Source organism: Homarus americanus, unplaced genomic scaffold (genome assembly GCF_018991925.1).
Source record: "Homarus americanus isolate GMGI-L3 unplaced genomic scaffold, GMGI_Hamer_2.0 scaffold54443, whole genome shotgun sequence".
Taxonomy (NCBI): Eukaryota; Metazoa; Arthropoda; class Malacostraca; order Decapoda; family Nephropidae; genus Homarus; species Homarus americanus.
In genome coordinates, this window is record NW_024750852.1 from 1320178 (window position 1) to 1339935 (window position 19758).

Here is a 19758-nt window from a genome sequence, read left to right on the forward strand (position 1 = left end):
TTTAAATAACTAATGCTGTGATAATTGTAATGTTCTTGCGTCTTTCTCATTGGTCTTGAACACTTTTACAGTGAAAATTTCTCTCTATGAAGTGGCACTTTGGCATCTTTGATAAATGAAACAGCAAGGTTAAACTCTCTAAAATATAATTAGATGCTACTCAATAATGCTATAATACTGTAATGAGGAGTTGCTTTAGCACCAGAAAGTTCATGCCTACCTCCACCTGGTGTGTGAGGAGGAGCAGAGAAGAGATGAACAAGTGCAGGCAGCCACAACCATGGCAAACGAAGTAGTCACCGCCACAACCACCAGAGAACAGCCCATCACCAAGCAAGTGCAAGTGAAGCCAAGACAGATTCCCAAACATCACTATACACATCATTGTGCATATTTGCATAATCACATAGAAAACAAATACTTGGCAGAAATTAGGGACAATATAGTTTTACACCAAGAGGAAAAATAGGAATATAAAACACTTTTAGTGAAATTAGAGAATAAATTTCAGGACTTCTTTAAAAATTATTTGATAGTCTATGCAAAGAAATAAATGCAGAGTGCAACAGTAATAAAATAAAAATTAGTTTCCTGTACTCACTACAGTCAGTACTCTCTGGAAGGGGACAAACATTCCAATCTACTCCAATGTGAAGAACAAGAGGATTTGTCATTTCAGTGCCAGCACCCTGCAGGATACACCCCGTGAAGTTGTGTCCAATGGTCAACTGTGGTGAAGGTGACCACAGACCCAGGTCAATGAGGGGTGCACTGGTGCCAGTTGTGTTGGCTACCATCACAGTTGACTGGTCCACTCCTAGTCGCAAAACACCTAGTTCAAACCTGAAAATGGAGAATTTTCTTAATGCTTTATTGGTCATACCTTTTTTTTCTTTCTAATTGTTTAGTTGGCAGCTTTTATAGCCCCTATGTACAGTAGGTGTAAAATACTCTTCCTTCCCCCATGAAATTTTTTTACTATCTTTTTTACTATCAACAGTATTTATACAGTACAATGCAGTATAATAAAAAGGAATCTTGAGTTTTTACAAGAGTAAATCACAAGAGATTGAACACCTGTGTTACCATACACAAAAAGGTCACAATAATAGTGTTACCTAAGGTAGACTCTGTGCCAGACGTTGTTGTTGAGTCTCCTTCCCAACGTAGTGATATGTGTCTGCTCATGGCGAGTGAGGGACAGTATCAAGGTGCCTTCCTCACTCACCCCCAGCACCAGCGTGTCACCACCAGCACCCTCCTGAAGAAAGAAAAATATTTCATGAGGATTTCAGAAACATCATGGTGCGCATATTAAAATGCCAGAAAAGGGAGTGGGATTTAATATTGATTTGTTTCACATTTGTCTCTTTTACTGAATAAAGTGAAGTGTAAGTTAGGTTAAGATGTCCAAAAATTAAAGTAGAGTACAGTACTGTAACACTTCCATGATGTAAATCAACGACTTGCTGGAGTGACATATAGTGAACAAATGTTGTCACACACATATCAGTAAGTTTACAATAGTACAGTATTGTATTACTTTCACAACGGTGGTAATCAACAAGCAAATCAAACTAATAATATATAGTACACTAGTGGTAGTTTATATGTGCTAAATTGAAAGTTAACATAATAGACATTCACTAATGATCATTTACTGAAGCCCATTTTGTTTAAACCATCATTATGAATAAATGACCTGTGACAGAAGGGTGCCATGTCGACAGGTTCGGAAGCTCATGGAGGTGTAGCCCCTCAGACTGAGTTCGACAGGCAGGACTACACGTGATGCCCCAGAAAAGTGGCCCTCCCGTGCACCTCCTCCCAGCGATAAGCCGCTGGCATCCTCTGCCTCCTCCAGCACGTTAGATGTGGCATTGTTGCTCCCAGACACTCCCCAACTCTGTAGAGCATATTGTAAAATTAATCATTTTGTCAAAGTGAATTTTTAGGAAACCCTAAAAAATTAAAATTAGATTAGGTTAGGTAAATTTAGTTAGGCTATGTAGGATCAGGTTTCAGTTATGTTAGATTTGGTTACATTGCATCAGGTTTAGCCGTTTAGTTTTCGTTTTCCTTCTCCCACATAGGTTCAGCAGATAAATTCTGAAATCTGCAGTTACAAAGAATATTCACCATACGATCCTTTGTAAATCCACGCCCCTGACCTAGACCACAACTCTTGACATGGCAACAATTTCACTGTTTTGTGGGCAGATTAATGTACAGTAGTCATACATGCACTGTACCGAGAAAAGGCTTGCAACATTTAAAAAAGGGTATACAGAGTACAGTAATAATAATAATGAAAATACTAAGGTAAAACACAATAAACTTAAAGAGATCTTGGAAAAAAATACTGTAGGCATTAATGAAGGAGATATCAGAATTTAAAAAATCTTTACTGGCAACAGGAAGCTGCAGTGTTATTTTTATAGTAAATAAATGAACTTACTAGTCGGCTTAAAGTTTGACAGGGCGTGCGACAAGGGTGTATTCTATCCCCAACATATCATAATATATTCAGAATTCTTAATAAGAACAGTTAAAAATAACAATTAAGGAGTTAATGGTAGAGTTATAACAAATATACGCTATGCAAATACAGTACCTGTAATACTGCTCTTATCATGGATAGTGAAGAAGTATTAAAAAAAATGGTTTAAATGTGGGGCAAATAATTAAGAATAAGTTAAACTGACAGGAAAACAAATAAAGTACTAAGGTTTGCAAAATTTCCCAATATAGTTAGATTAGTTCCAAACACTCACCGCTAGGTTGGGGTCCTCGACTAGTCTGTCTGCTACATGGCCCTGAGTGTGGTCGTGCCCGCGGCCATCACTGACAACCGACGTTGGTGAGCCCAACGCGTCAGACGGCGGGGTGAAGGTGGGCTCGTCCTCGGTGCTCTGGGACACAGCTGACTGCAACTGTCCGATCACCAATATCAAGCAAACACCTGTAAACAGATACATTATCTAATTAAACTGTTTTTTATCCAAATTTGAGTTTTATGTGCTTGAACGGCACTAAAAGTTACGTTTATAAAGGCCTCTAATGAATACCCCTAAGAAATATTTTATTTTGGCATCATTAATCTAAAACAAAAACAATCACAAGGTGATGGCCGTATAGATCCAAACCATAACACAGTGCCAGGGTTGGATCAAATACTGAGTTTTAGCAGTCAAATACAAATACTTGTGACATTATGATGCAAAAATACAAATACTTTTATTCCTTAATTCAAAAATACAAATATAAATACAAATACTTCTGAAATTAAGATGTAAAAATACAAACACAAATACTTTTATTTCCAAGTTCAAAAATACAAACCCAATACCTACACATCAGAATTACATTTTATCATCATTAATGCCCGGAAGATTTCTGGGCTCAACTTAGCTCGCTCAGGAGTGTAAAAATTACCAGCTTTGCTAAACACTCTCTAAGAAGGTGCCGACGTTGCACAGCAGCCTAAAATGCTCTTGGCAAAGTGCCTCAGAATTTTGAAGCTTTGTATATCACGCCAATACTTCAGTGGGTTGATGTCAAAAGGCAGAACACCTTCCTCTAGGATACGTTTCAAGCTCCGTCTTCACCACTGTAGTGTGGTTTGTTGACGGGCTTGCCATCGATGGCCCAGGTGGAGGTATGTAGGCAAAGAGACGAGGTCGTTTGGCAATTATGCCATCTTTGTCTTGGTTGATGCTCACGGAAAGCTCATTCTCTTGAATTTCTTCCTTCTGGACCTTCTCCTTGTAGTCCTTGGTAGACTCAGCAATAATTAAGTCCACAATCTTCGAAATCTTTTCTTTCTGCAGTTCCTCACATGGAATCCATGCCAACTTGAACCTGGGGTCCATGGCAACTGCGGCAATGACATCAATCCTCTCCAGAAATGGATGCAACCTCTTTTTGACAGATGGCTGTTGTGCATTTGCCAACTTAAAGCAGTAGAGCGGTTTATTTTCAGTGAACAGTTTGAGGCTGTGCTCAAAACCAAATACAACTGGTGCGATGCAAGAAAGTGTAACTATGTTTTCTCCTTCTACTTACGACATCGCCTCTTGGAATGGTTCCAAAACTTGTACCACTTCTTTCAACATTGCCATTTCCATTCCCTTCAACTCCTCTACAGTCTTTTTTGTTCCTAGAAGACGAATGGCTGAGTTGACTCCGCTGGTGTCCTTGAGAACTGACTTAATCATTGTCAACTGAGAGTTCCATCTAGTAGCGTTGGCGGCTTGCAGTGCAACCCCAATCTTTTCCAAGAACGGTGCAGCCACAGTAGATCGACGTATTGCAGTCACAATACTGTAGCACTAGTGTATCACAGTTGCAACTTCACTATTTCTGACACTGGGATCATTGAAGGCATCTCTTATGCACAGTTGCTGTGTGTGGGCAAAGCAACTGGACCGCTCTGGTGGAAGAAGGGCAAGCACTTCATCTAGCCTACTGCCTGTAACACTAACAAGTGTCGAAATACAAATACAAAATACTTTTTCTTCTGGGTGCCAAAATACAATTACAAATACAAATACATTGAAAATGAATTTAAATATAATTAAAATACAAATACAATTGTATTTGATCCATCCCTGTAACACACCATGAAAATGTTTAAGCAAGAGCTATGACAATTTTCACTACTTACCGGCACAATACGTTTCATACACCACAGTGCAACATACTGAAATACTTTAATTTGTGATGGACTAGGAGTAAATTATGTACCCCAGTACATATGATGGTTTACGTGTGCCCTGACAATGTAACTTAAAAGATTCACGCTACACACGTTGGAGCAGGATAGGGTCTGGATGTCTGTGAGTCAATTGCATTTTTTACAGAACTGGTGGGGATGTGGTTATACTACTAGTGCTGTAAAATACCAAGTATAAACTACACATAGCCTCCATGGTGATTCGAACCATCGTGAATCCTGACACAGATCACTGGCATCATGACATGGCATGATGATGCATGCAGGCAAGGTAGCTACGTAGGAGGGGTAGCACCAGTCCCATAAGGCTCTGTAGAAATCAAGAAAAATTCTAAGTTTTTGTCGGTTTTCTTACAGTATGAAACACTGCAATGGTATAAAAGATAATACAGATTTTTTTGTTTATTGCGATTGGAGCCACTAATACCGAATAAAAAATGAAAATTAATCACTCATCAGCTACTGTACTTGTTCAGCGAGCTCATTGGCTATCTATAGATACGTCACTTGGGTCAGCCCCTTTGGTCCTCTTGTCAACTGTGAAGGCGCGATTCTTAAAAATATCAAGATAATGTATTTTTATTAATGCCTTTAAATTTTTGTCTGACTTTTTTTTTACTGTGCTAATTCCTGGATTCTGCGCTCTAGGTAGTAGGCAGCTACCAAACAGGGAGGAACTACCGCCTGGGAAAATATTGGAAGCATAAATGCACAGGGTGAACATAAAGTCTTTCCCCGATTACAAACATTTATTACACAAAACATGTGCTTGGTACAAACATACATTTTTTTGCAGCTTAAAATATGCATGAAAAAATCTATAAATTCGTCTACACAATGCTACAGCATTCATGTTTCTATCTAGAATGGTCTTCGAGATATGATTTTTCATAATCAGGGAAAGACTTTATACTCACCCTGTATTGTCTAATTATAATAGATCCTGCTGCTATATGGCATTACGAAAATTGTGACCCAGTCTCAGGTAGCTGATCCGACTTTGTGCCTCATTTACACACAATTGCAGGTTCTCAATTGTTTCTCTTACTAGTAACAACACAACATACATACTATATCGTTTCTCACTATTGATCTTTTTTAACTCATATTTGTATTTCTTTATTATTATTATTATTGTGATATTATTATTATTTTATTATTTTTTATTATAAATATTATTTCAGTACTATGAATTATTATTAATATTATTATTACATTTTCGCCCCCCAGGCCCCGATGTGGGTCAGACACCTGTGCTCGGGTGGGCTAATCCCATAAAAAAAACCCGGTGCAATTTGACTTTCCACTGTCAGAAAAATCCTTACATAATATATATTGTATATTTCGTAATATATATTGTATATTATATATTTATGCAAGAAATTCCAATTTATTACGTTTTTCCTACTGTCTTACGTCGTGTATCTTGCATGCAGGGGCACAGGTGACTGCCTGACTGGCCCAACAACACCCAGCACATCGATATTCCTTGCGTGATTCACCCTCATTAGTTTTCAACTTCATATTACTCGTATACCAAACATGACGTCATCGTTTTTATAGTGAATGACGAGATTTTTTTGAATTCGTGAAAACATTATTTTAGAACTACAGTATGTCAATTTATAAATAATACACTACAATTTGAGTTCTTTACCTTGCCGTGTTTGCAATCTTGACAGACTCGGGTGACGTTTCCATTCGCCTAACTGTAAACGGTTTAAAGAACTGTTCTTCTATGCAGTGTTGTAGCTTAAAATTAGCAAGGCAACTTAAGTCAAGAAGCCTAACAATAGCTCTGCTACATAAAGCTGGCGAGCTAAAAATATGACTATAAGACTTCCCTCTAACGGGTAATAAAGTAGCCTGAAAATTAATATAACTTCTATTTGAAACGTTGGAGGCTTTATACAGCATCATTCTCACTGAAGTACTATTAACATCAGTATTAAAATATAATCAATTATGGAGGACTCCTATTCGTAACCCTCGATTGGTAATACCTATAAAATATTAAAGAGTTAACCTGTAGTACTGCCTTTCATTATGAACGTGGGAAGGCCTGAATGAGGTGTCAGGAGATGGGAGGAGGATTGTGGGAGGCTGGTAAGTCGGCAGGAGTTCATTCCCCGCCCGAGTCAGAAACGGTTCGTCATTGTTGACACTCGTCTTCTCGCCTCGAAGACCCCCATTTTCTTCCCCTTTGCAGGAAAGCTTTTTATTACTATAAACCTCTGTGCTCCTCCATCAACACCTTATTATTATTATTCACTGAATGGCTGGACATCTTTTTGTATTGTTTTGGTAATGCGCAACAGGGTTTGTGCCGGGAGACGTCACCACATAACAGACCGCTGGTGTTGATCCAGTTATCCAGCCCTGCTTCAACTGGACGGCGCCGACTCCGAGTCCTTTGTCTTTGGGACTTGTTACAACGTATCAACAAACCCAGCGTGGACAAAGGGTAGTTCCTAGTTACAATGCACAAAGCGCTTGTTAAACATTATACAGTGATTAGTAACTAAGATGCGACGGGTTCTACAAAGCTAATGTTGTAAACTTTGATGGTAGATAATTAATAACTGGTGTACCTTAATATGACAAACAGTTCTTGTCACCAGCAGGTCGATTTTTTGCTTAGTGAAGCAGCTGTATGATCACCTTTCCTAACAGACTGACTGATTAAGAGTAATTTTCTGTCGTGCCCCCCGCCTGCCGCCTGCTCACACCGTGGACTTCTCACTGCACCCCTGTCTTGCGCGAACCCAAAATCACCATTATCGCAAAATTCGACTTATTCTAAATTAAAATATCTTTACTGTGTGGTCAAGGTCAAAATTGACCAAAACTTTAATAAAAACAAAACATTTTAAATCCAACTACAGTATCATGAAAAAAATAACGTCAGAAATAAGCTTCTACAGCTTCCTTGGGTTATACTTCCTATTGCATCGCATTTATATCTTCACTATCTATGTACTGTATATGCTGAATAAGTGTGAGCTTGTATGACAACTATATTGAAAATATATTAATTAATGTCTGTCTATCTTACTCTCTCCATGATTGAAATTGGAGGAGAGGTAAGGAGAGACCCAGGGCTGGTCACTCGGGCGACAGTTAAACTAAGTTCTTTTAACACCAATTAAGGGGAAAAAAAGGTACTGTACAGAATCTTTTGGAAATAATATTGCGCCTAATTTTGTCTGTTTACGGGAGGTAAGTTGAACGAACTTAGTTTAAGTCGCAATGTAACTTACACGTTAATTTTGTGTTTTATCATTAGCCACCCAGTTAGGTGCATTCTAATATATTCCATTACGAGAAACATTATTCTTATGAACCTTTGTGAATAAGCACCCTTCAGCTCTCAGTAACAAGCCTCAGCTCACGTGTCGTGTGAGTTGAAACTCTTATTACCAGGGACTGTACACGAACTAACCTCTACATGACATATACTTACTCCACCCAATGTTTGACTCAGAAGTATGGAGTGCGAGTTAATAGTTTATTCTCAACATTATTAATAGTAAATACCCATACATGTATACAGCACATTTAATGTGTGAAAAAATCGTATTGAAAATGTGTTACGTGTCGGATGCATGACATAATGAGTGAAAGTTTAGCAGACTAACTTTCTCTGGGATGAATTACGCTCCCTAGGGAAGTTTTTACACTGGTTCCCTGTTACACAAAAACACGTATAGATTTACCAACGACGGTAATGACTGGCCGATTAAGTTGTACCTTGTGGTAAAAACAGAACGTACTTTGGCCGCTACAAATGTGAACAAAGTCGAGAATATACAACAACTGACCATATAATATAAATTTCATATTTACGAATAGAATGTACATAATACGATATGTTTAATAACGTTCAACGCCCATCATGCGTTTCGCTGGCTCACGAATAAGTAATTAATTTACCTGCAGCAAATATGAATAATCATTCTCTGATTTAGCATAAAAAATAATCAATAACTCATAAAATATCGCTAAATGAGCACACATTCTATATTTTATTTCATAATTATCAAACTGAAAAATAAAATGCACACCAATACAATATTTTTCCCGTGTTCCTCTGGTAAGTGAACCAGCCAATCAAACGCCATGTTTTAGTTTATCCATACCTGTAGTCTTAAACTCTAAATACAACTGGGAAAACCATCCGAGGGACAATATAGTGTGTGTGTGTGTGTGTGTGTGTGTGTGTAAACACCTTCATGCCTCAGGTGATAAGTGAGAGCGTGACCATAGGAAAGCCACATGTGACAGCCTGGGTTAATCCTGATAAAGAGCATCACCACCATCAGCATCACAAAGTTTGGTAAGAATCAATATGTATACCATCAACAATAATAATTATAATAATAATAATAATAATAATAATAATTTTTATCTATTTTAAAAAAGTTAGTCAGGTAAAGAAACTACGACTAAGTACATAAACAAAACAATAAATGACTTTAATATAGGGTTAAATAGATGTTAATAGGCATAAACCCAAAATTCAGTTAACTGGTTATCGAAGTAAAGACCAACTTCATGATTAAAGGGGTGTATACTTGGGCAAGTTATTAATGTTGATAAATCATAGTGTTGTAATTAACAATAACAGCACTATACATTTAAAGAGCTTTTTAACTCGATAATAACATAACAATAACCATGCAATAACAAAATCCTATCAACTCAACAACCATTCAATTACAACCAACTTGTAACAACTTCAATAATAACAACACCCATGCCCGTTATCTGTAAAAACATCAATATCCATGCAATTACACCAGCCATCTTAACTGTAATAACATCAATAACCATGCAATTACACCAGCCTTAACCGTAATAACATCAATAACCAAGCATCTACAACTGGCTATTAACTTTTTAACAACGTCAATAACAACCATGCAATTACAACAGCCTATTTGTAATAACTATCAGGACACACCGACATACACACCCACAGTGAGAGATACGGAGTACAGCCTCAAATCATTCTTCACCGCTGTTATCCGGTTCACCGGTTTTATTGTTTTCTCTAAAGAACTACAGTAATCTCACATTGTCACTTGAAATTAGATGTTACAATGCGTTGCTGATTCAATAACTCATGTATTTAAGCGCGTAATATTATATATATATATATATATATATATATATATATATATATATATATATATATATATATATATATATATATATATATATATATATATATATATATATATATATATATATATATATATATATATATATATATATTTTTTTTCCAACAATTCTAAATGAAGTAAGAATTGAGGTTAACATTTATTCATTTATGGTATATATATTTCACACACATATGCAAAATTACATCATCTACAACAGTCTATTATCTCATATATATTGGAACATAGGGCCTAGTCAGCTCTTGATCCCTTATAAAATGTAACAGATCATTGTACCAGAGTACGGGAGTGTAAATATCCTCAGCGGCAGCTCCTGATTTTTTGGATGCTTCAATTTTTTTCAGTTCCTTGCGGTAGGTGCTCCTAAGGTTGTTAATTTTTTGTCAACAGTATCTCTGGTGGCATTTTCGTCCTTTTATTTAGGCTTCTCCAGAAGTACCGGTATATCATATGCTAGGGTTGCCATACGTCCGTATTTTCCCGGACATGTCCTCCATTTAGGTCTCGAAATCTTCATCCGGAAGGAATTTGTAAAATTCTTCAAAAGTCCGGAATTTCATCTTCCATCATTTTCTCCACGGAAAAAAACATGAAACCGTAATGACGAGAGAGAGAGAGGTGGAAACCGTAGAGATCTCGTTCAGTTTTCGTCAGCTGATAAGTCACTTGTACTCCTGTACGGTGTTGTCAACTTAGCTGTCAAATATTTGATTGATAAGGGGGTAGAAGTTGATGAAGTGTTTTGACCAAGTTAGTAACCTGAAGCAGTTTGTGGAAAATTACAAGAGTGATGAAGAATTTAGTAATCTGCCAACACATAAAACGTGGACCAGATACGTTGAAAAATCAAAGAACATTGAATGCCACTCAGAATTGCTAAGAATTGCACAATTCTTCTTTGCTATATCATGTCACAATGCAAATGTAGAAAAAGTTTTTTCACTGATGCAAAGTCAATGGACAAAGGAAAGGAATAAATTGAGTGTTGAAACAATGAAAGGCATTCTGACTGTACAGTACAACTTCCGAGAAACATCTTGCAGCGACTTCTATACCTTTCTAAAGAGCAATCAGCCAATACTGAAAAAGATCCGATCTACAGAAAAGTATGCATGGGCACATCAAGTCACACACACAGTGTGGGAAGAAGACTGCAGCTAAAGGAATGAAGATGTTCAGCCTTAAGCAAAGGTAATTTTTTTTTTTTTTTTAAGATTTCTATACCATGTATGTTGTATATTAGCCTGTGTGTGCCGGGCAGGGGGGGGGATGTCTTCGGGAGCGTCCTCTTTTTTGAATGTTCAGATATGGCAACCCTATCATAGGCAGAATATCGTTTTCCTTTATCACTATAGTCTTTCGACTTTATCTTCCAGAGGCACTGGTATTGTTTGTATAATTCGATGAATTGCCCCCCAAAAAATCTTTGTCACATGATGTGCTTGTCATTTTCTAGATGTTTACTCACTGGGAGTTGCTATGAGACTGATTACGCCGATCGCACGACAGCCCAAAAGACAATCCGTCAGGCCAGTGCCTGGGACGGAAGGCAGAAATCAGGCGCCGACAGATTCTGAGCTTGCCGGTCCGGCCGCCGGACTCTGCCCACAATTGGCAGTACGATGCCCCCTACACGATCGGTTACGATTCCAGCGGACGGATAAGGCAGACGTATCGTCTATGGGGGGCTAATGTTTGAGTCCATTCTTTGATAAGTCCCTTGAATTCAACCTATATGATCACCTGTTTTCCACATAATTGCCAACCATTATTTTCACTTCAGCCATGTATAGTCAAATATAGTTAATTATTTCATTATTTTCTTCATTAAGTACAAGTTCCACACCACCGTTAGTTATCATTTGCAATTTCCGTTTCACATTTATTTTAATTAAAACAATATCTACTTACTCCTTCACGCCAATAACACAAGTAATTTTCTATTCAATAAACATCTTTTAACACGTTATTACATCAAATATAACAATCAACGAGGAAAAAATTAAACAAATAATAAATAGCTTTGTTTCCCCCTCACCCCAGCGATTTTGACGCCAACAACCTCAAAGAAACAAAGCCTCATTGTAATTTTAAAAATATTATACCAAACAACAAAATCGACATAGAAAAAAAAAGTTTATCCTGATTTAGCTTGATGGTGCGAAACTTACCAAAATCTGTTAATTTCCCGAGGACGAATTACTGACAATTTTACAGAAGAGAATAGTGAGGTTCAGGCGGAGGAAGACAGTAACTGGCACACCCCTTAGCCTGGCATCACAACCTGGGTGTTTGGTTAATTTAGAACAAGTCATTGTCAAACACCAGTATTGCTGCCCTTCATCACGGAAGCTGCTGTGCCATAGTCTCTTAGAATAGGTAAAACGAACCAACCTATCCTCGCCTAAATTATATTTTCAGATGGGTACTTTAGGTTAGGTTAGGTTAGGTTGGATTAAAGATATCTTTGTAGACTGTAATTCTGCTCTTTCAGGTTCCGTCGACAAAACAGTCAAACAGAATAAACCTGATGTAGACAACGTCCTATGTCTTAATTTCCGTGTGACTTACGAGTTAACCCAGAATAAGCCCTTAAAAGACTTTAGTTGTTAAAGAGCATTAATTTATTATAACACCGTATGAATATTGACTAGTATCCGCCACAGGGGTTACATAACTCTTATTTATAGTGAAGAGGTGTTAGTGTAATAGCGTACCATCAATGGCTTTGGCACACCGATCACGCCTCACCAACGACAACCAACTGCACGATTCAAGATATGCTCCACAGTCCACAGTGAAAATATCTCGTAGATGAAGAAGTGATGATGCACTTTATTGACTGGTTAGATTAGGCCTCAAAAATAACCTACAAACGTAACTTTGATGCTCCTCTTTGCAATTGATGAATAATTGACCAATCCGTAATATCAATAACTATAGTAAACCGTAGTGAGTAGTTGCGTAAACCCAGCAAGGGGGGGGGGGGTTGCAAGAGAGGACAGTGAGACTAGTCTGCGGTGAGTGTGGCGTAACCCAAACCAGCGACCGGCCAAGATCCACCACGTCTATAACGAGAGCCGCAGCAAGAGGTAGCCAGTGTAACCTAACTCTCCGAGACGTCGTGAAGGCAGTTGATAAAGTACTGTATAACATGGTTGCCTAAAATACAATATCCTCCCGTCAACACCAAAAAACTTCTGTGCAACATAGAGTGAGGGGCGATATGATAAGGTGCATAAATGGAAGTCAGGGCAAAACAAAGGGGACATGACAAAGGTACTCAAACTATCCAACCAGGAGCGAACTCGTAACAAGGGGTTTTAAATTAGACAAATTTAGATTTAGGCGTGAAATAGGTAAACACTGGTTTGGAAATAGAGTAGTGGATGAATGGAACAAGTCACCAAACATCATCATTAACTCGAATACGCCAGATAGCTTCAAACATAGTTTGGATGGATATATGAGCAATAGGGGTTGGGTGTAAATGGGACTGTCCAGTATGGGCCAATAGGCTCGCTGCAGTTTCCTCCATTCTTATGTTCTTATGTTCCTGGACGGCAGAAATGCTAAACTGGGAGTGGGACAATGTATACGCGTCCTTCCCTCACATTAGTGGAGTCCCCCAGGGCAGTGTCCTCTCCCCTATCCTATATACTTATCTATCCAAGCGACATCCCATCGCCAACCCAAATAGGAAACGAAGATATTATGTATGCAAATGACTTTACTCAAATAACAACACATCAAGGTAAATCACGTACACTGTAGGTCGACGACGCCGACACCAAGAGGGAAGTGGACACAATAACTAGTCCAGTGCATATCACCGCACTATTATCTTAATTCATCAGTAACAAGGTCTCTCAAAATATAAATAAATAAATAAATAAATAAATAAATAAATAAATAAATAAATACATCCATCCTTACCCGGTGGTAAAGTTTTACGTGGGATCACTATCGCCCTCACCAGGAGGAAGAAGTCTTGGCCACAGATCTGCTCTCGCCAGGCCACCAGTCAACCCTTATCCAGAGGAGTGCAGTCCAGCAAGGTGGCCTAGCGTTATATAACCTGTCCAAGTACAGCATCACATGAAGCTTTTCTTTTCTCGCAGCGCTTAGTCAGTCCATCGCACGCTGACTGACTGACTTGACGGGTGGATGCTTCCGCGAGTGATGGATGCCTCGTTTTCAAGTGCAGCTTAGAATTAAGACAATGAACAATTCTTGGTCACCATTAATGCTCTTTGAACGAATATCACGAACTCGCTTTAACCCCCTGAACACGATGTCAGTCGCGTGAGTATAATGAATTAGTCCTCTGAGTAAAACATTAATCTCTCGACTCCAATGATTACGATGTATCAACTCTTTACATATGTTCTCCTTCAGTAGGGAGACAATGTACTCAAAGGGTAGACTCCCATATATCTTGGTATTCACTATAAGAATGTTCCCACCATGCATGCATACATACAGTATAATGCAAAGTGACCAACACATTGAATCGAAAACTAATCCACTTGATTGATGAGACTCATTAAAGGTTACCTGTCCAAACACTGACCAATCACCTCTATTTCCTGTCTCTAACATTAGGTCGAGTTTATAAAAAAGAAATTTGTGGTAGAGATAAAGACTTGGTGGTTGTTCTCTTACATATTAAGGTGTTTCATTGCCTGGATCTTTGAACACGGATTATCACGTCAATTTCTATCCTTGACAACGAATTTCCTGAATTTAGTTATTGAACGATACTTATTAACGGTGGCAAAATGAAGCAGTATAAATAGTAACAACCTCTGTAATAATAATAATAATAATAATAATAATAATAATAATAAATAGAATGCGGTTTATTTCTGCGAATAATTATGGAAGCCTTTGATATCATTAATAATATATCTAGTTATACCTGGTAACATTGATATTATTAGTATATCCACCAAAGGTACTCACACATTGTAGCTATTATGAATACACCTGCCCATACACTTACACCTGTTTTATTTTATTTTTTAATGAACACAGTGAAACAGAATCTGATAACACTGTCTGGTCCCAAACGTTTTGAGTGTATGGGAGTAACCTAATCTGAGGCGGTGAGTCGGGGGAGGGCTGCGGGGGGGTTGGGGGGTTGTGGCTAGATAGTGGGAGGAGGAGGAGGAGGGTAGTGCTAGGGGTCTGGCTTGTGTCGAACCCCGGTAACTCCTGACTGTGGTGCTGGAGTGGTGGTGGTGGCGGCGGTGGGGGGTTGGATAGGTCAGGTCTGGCTAATATCTATACGCTGTTCCCCGCCGAGCGAGATGTCACGGGTTCGATTCCCAGGCCGGTGGAAGTTGTTTGGACATACTTCCTAGCCCCCATTAGTCCCTGTTCACCTAGCAGTAAAGTAGGTACCTGGTGTAAATCGAAAATTGCGAATTTGTATTCAGGGACAAGTTGTTGGAGCTTCCAATACCTTGATGACATAAACCACTGACTCTTCAGGCTTCTATGCCCTTGACTCTTCATGCTTCTACGCCCTTAACTCATGAGACATAAAGGCAAGCATAAACTTAGCATGCTTCCCTGTTGGGCACTGTAAACGCTTCTGCGCTTCACCTTACACAAGGATGTAGGGGAGTGCCCAATAAATAATAATAAAAAAAAGCTACCCCTCCCCCCTTACCTGTATGGAGGGAATTACCTCGACCTCGAGATACCCCAGTGACCCCGTGATACCCCAATGACCCGATGATGCCCCAATGACCCCGTGATACCCCCAAAGACCCCGTGATTTGACCTCAAGACCTCATATTACAATAGTGCCTTTACCCCTTCAGTTAAACACACACCCTACGTCTCCCCCTGTCCTCTCCCTCACTCACTCCACCTCTGTCCCCTTTCCTGGATTAAAATCACCCTTGCATAATCCTCCTTTTCCTTCTTATCTTCCTTTTGCCTCCTCCTCCTCCTCTTTCTATTATACTTTATCTCTACCCCGAGTCTGCCCCTGGGCGAAGAACGGGGGGTGTGAGAGGGGGAGGGTGGGTTGTGAGGAAAGGTTGTGCAGGAGGAGGGGGGGGGGGAGAAGCAGTAGATCTGGTTTGTGTTGACGGTGGTCGACTGCAACAGAACACCAGGTGCTGTGCTCCACCAGACCTGCCTATGAGAACACTAACCTCCTCCTCCCTCAACACCACGTAAAGGGTGTTATTGTCGTTTAACTGGATTGGATCACCTGAAGATCCCCCCCTCCGACCATCAGCTCATTTCACCTTAACCTAACCTAATCTAATCTAACCAAACCTCATCCCATCCAAAAGTGTTAGGGTGTCTTTAAAGTGAATTAACCTGGGAGGAGGGATATTTTATCGTTACACATTCATCACAAACCAAGAAGGTATAACGGGTAATGAACACTTCAAATCACAGTTGGGATGAATAAAAAAGGATATTATATATTCGAATAATATATAATAAAAGTAATAGAGATACGAAATAATTCAATGTTAAACCAAATAAAAATAACAAAATCATTATATTCTAAAAATAGCTTACGACTCAATCTTATAACGGGCACTCGATATTAATTCACTCCAACACCACCATCAAACCTGCCAAAAGACAACATCACAAACAAATAAAGATAATCATATGATTATTTTAAAGAATCAGACCAGACTTGGCATAAAGATAAAACTATATATACAAAGGAAAGTTTACGAGGTTAAGGTACTCCACTCACCCGTCACCCCCTACCCCCTCGTCACCCCCCACCCCCTCGACACCCTACCCCCTCACTCACTACACCCGCCCCTCAGAATGCCGGGTTATGTGCAGGTTAGGCCCACTAGGCTATTTGACTTATAAACCCACGCTCATCGTAAACAGTTAAAGGGTTTGGTGGTTACTCAAGACTCACATTTCACTTTGGCAGGCAGAAACACAACAATAACTTCAAGGGATATATTTACTATTCGTTTCAGCAGATATCTTAACGTTCAATTCGATGTAATAATAATTTAGTCTTTTCAGTGTACTATAGCCTGACAATACACAAATCAAGGACAAAATGTTTCTCTTTATTTTTCAGTTTAATGAGAAGTACCGAATAAGGGAAAGATAAAAAGCAACACGGTAACCTGACCAGCGATAATGAATGCACCAGAAGACATGATAGCCAAACTCGGCATCATCCCGCCACCCAGACATTAACAACCAGTCTCCAGAGCTTCGTACGCTGAATATTCCACTTAAATTAAGATACAAAACTCTATCTGATTGACTTAAGCTAAAACACAAAAAATTATCGTTTAAAAATGGCCTCAAAATTACACTAAGATCTACCAGAACAGATCAGTTCACTCAACATTAGTTAGCTTACTGGCTCATGCATAATATTTTATAACTATTGCTATATATCAAATAAATCCATATAGGACTGGAAAAGACACCCATTCTGGCTCACTTTAATGCCGAGTTTAATAGTGTATCTTCAGCTGCAAGGAATATCCACCGTTTGAACCTTAGAGGACCTTGTCTGGGCTACAATGAGAGCAACACCAGCCTTTCCTGTCGCGTTAACCTCCTGGCGGGGAAATACCATGACTCTTCCTCCTCACACGGAAATTCCGACGTATTTCCCTTTATCCATCACAAAGACGACCTTAACAGACGATTATATTGTTCTTAAATAGACCTAATGTTATCGGGAGTGAAAGTTATCTATCTTTACCCAATTTGAAGAAACGTTAAAGCTCTACCTTATGGTACTACCCAAAGGCCTCATGAAGTCCTCAATAAGTAGCCAACTTCCCGTTAAATCTAGCCAACTTTTCTCGTCATTAAGTTAGTTTTTAAAAACATTATTGAATTTTTCTTTTGTCGTAAGTCAACTTTATCCTATAGTATTTTTCATTACAAGTCAAATTTTATTCCATTGTTTTCTTCCTGGGTCAAGTTGTCCAATATTTGTTTTCGTAAGTCAATTATTTCGATTATTGTCCTTCACATATTAGTCTTTACATGTATCTGTCGTTTCCCTTTCTAAGTCAGTCTAGTTTTTTGCAAAATGCTTTTTCACGGACTCGTTTTTGCGGGGGTTTTTTGCGACAAGGGGAGGATGTGAGGTAGCGTGCAACGAATATGCCTCGAAATTGAAGTAAGAATGAGTGATTTGAAGTCAAACATATATCTAAAATCTAAAAGTGCTATCAAAACTCTTTTCTTATTTTCACTTACGAAGAATATTTATTTTATCTTCAGGTTCGGTCTCGTTCAAGATTCTTCGAACACTGCTGGAGACAACTGGCAACCCAAGGCCGTTTGTTTACTATAGTACGTAGTATAATATAATACGAAACAACAAAGCCCAACCAATAATTAAGCAACAGGGAACTAAGTAACCAATCACCGATAACCTTTTACATTCATTCATAACTTTAACTACGTACTATAGTAAACAAACGGCATCAAGTTGCCAGGTGTCTCCAGCAGTGTTCGAAGAGTCTTGAACGAGACTGTACAAGGTATATAAATTAATTTTTACGCCCGGTGTCGAGGTAAATTCATCGTACGAACCTTTGTTATTATTGCACCAGGTCCGTCACACTGATTAATATGGAAACCTTCCCTCCTGCCAGTGAGTGATCTCCTGTGCCCGTCTCACCAACACTGCTACATGAATGATGAATCTCTAGCTGGGACAATGTGTGGAGGTGCGCTGAATCAAGGTTGTGTGTGGGACGTGTTACTGTGGCTGAGGAGGATGTGTGGTAATTAAGGGTGCGGAGATGCGCTCTGAAGGAAATGTGGACATGCGCAGTGACTGAAGGTGTGGAGATGCACCTTAAAAGATGTGTGATGGAAGACGTAAGAGATGCGCACTGGCAGAAATGAATGTGTATAACTATAGCTGTGAAGACGCGCTGCGGTGTGTATTTTTTCATATAATACTAATACACCTATGACTAAATTAGTGGTCGCCCTTGTGTTAAAACAAATATATTTCCTGTAGTAATTCCAGTCAAGCTAACTTACCGCTGACTGATGAAATTTTTGCCCAGTGTTATAGTATGTGTGTGTGAGAGAGGGAGAGAGACTGTGTGTGTGTGTGTGTGTGTGTGTGTGTGTGTGTAAGGGTGTTAAATATTAAATTACGTGCCCGTGTACCTCTTAGCTGACAGCTCACTAAACACACACACAAACATTTACTATTCAGTCACAAAGTCAAACAGTCACTGACCTCACTTTGCCAGTCACGAATACTCCTTCACAGTTACTCCATCACACAGTCAGCCCATCACACAGTTACTCCATCACACAGTCAGCCCGTCACACAGTTACTCCATCACACAGTCAGCCCATCACACAGTTACTCCATCACACAGTTACTCCATCACACAGTCAGCCCATCACACAGTTAATCCATCACACAGTCAGCACACAGTTACTCCATCACACAGTCAGCCCGTCACACAGTTACTCCATCACACAGTCAGCCTATCACAGTTACTCCATCACACAGTTACATCACACAGTTACTCCATCACACAGTCACACAGTCATCACTCCATCACACAGTCAGCCTCACACAGTTACTCCATCACACAGTCAGCCCGTCACTTACATCAGCCTACACAGTTACTCCATCACACAGTTATTCCATCACACAGTTACTCCATCACACAGTCAGCCCATCACACAGTCAGCCCGTCACACAGTTACTCCATCACAGTCAGCCCATCACACAGTTACTCCATCACAGTTACTCCATCACACAGTCAGCCTGTCACAGTTACTCCATCACAGTCAGCCCATCACACAGTCACACAGTTACCCCATCACACA

General features: G+C 39.2%; 1 protein-coding gene across 1 annotated transcript in view; it reads right to left on the bottom strand.

Annotated features, from left to right (window-relative positions):
• LOC121854410 (protein crumbs-like) overlaps nt 1-19758 on the bottom strand; it is a 151728-nt gene that overhangs the window by 60261 nt on the left and 71709 nt on the right. The window contains exons 2-6 of the mRNA XM_042349081.1: nt 2775-2962; nt 1703-1906; nt 1119-1261; nt 602-843; nt 221-226 (exon numbers count right to left, since the gene is read on the bottom strand). Of these exons, the coding sequence (XP_042205015.1) occupies nt 221-226; nt 602-843; nt 1119-1261; nt 1703-1906; nt 2775-2962 (783 nt within the window). The remainder of the gene's footprint in view (nt 1-220; nt 227-601; nt 844-1118; nt 1262-1702; nt 1907-2774; nt 2963-19758) is intronic.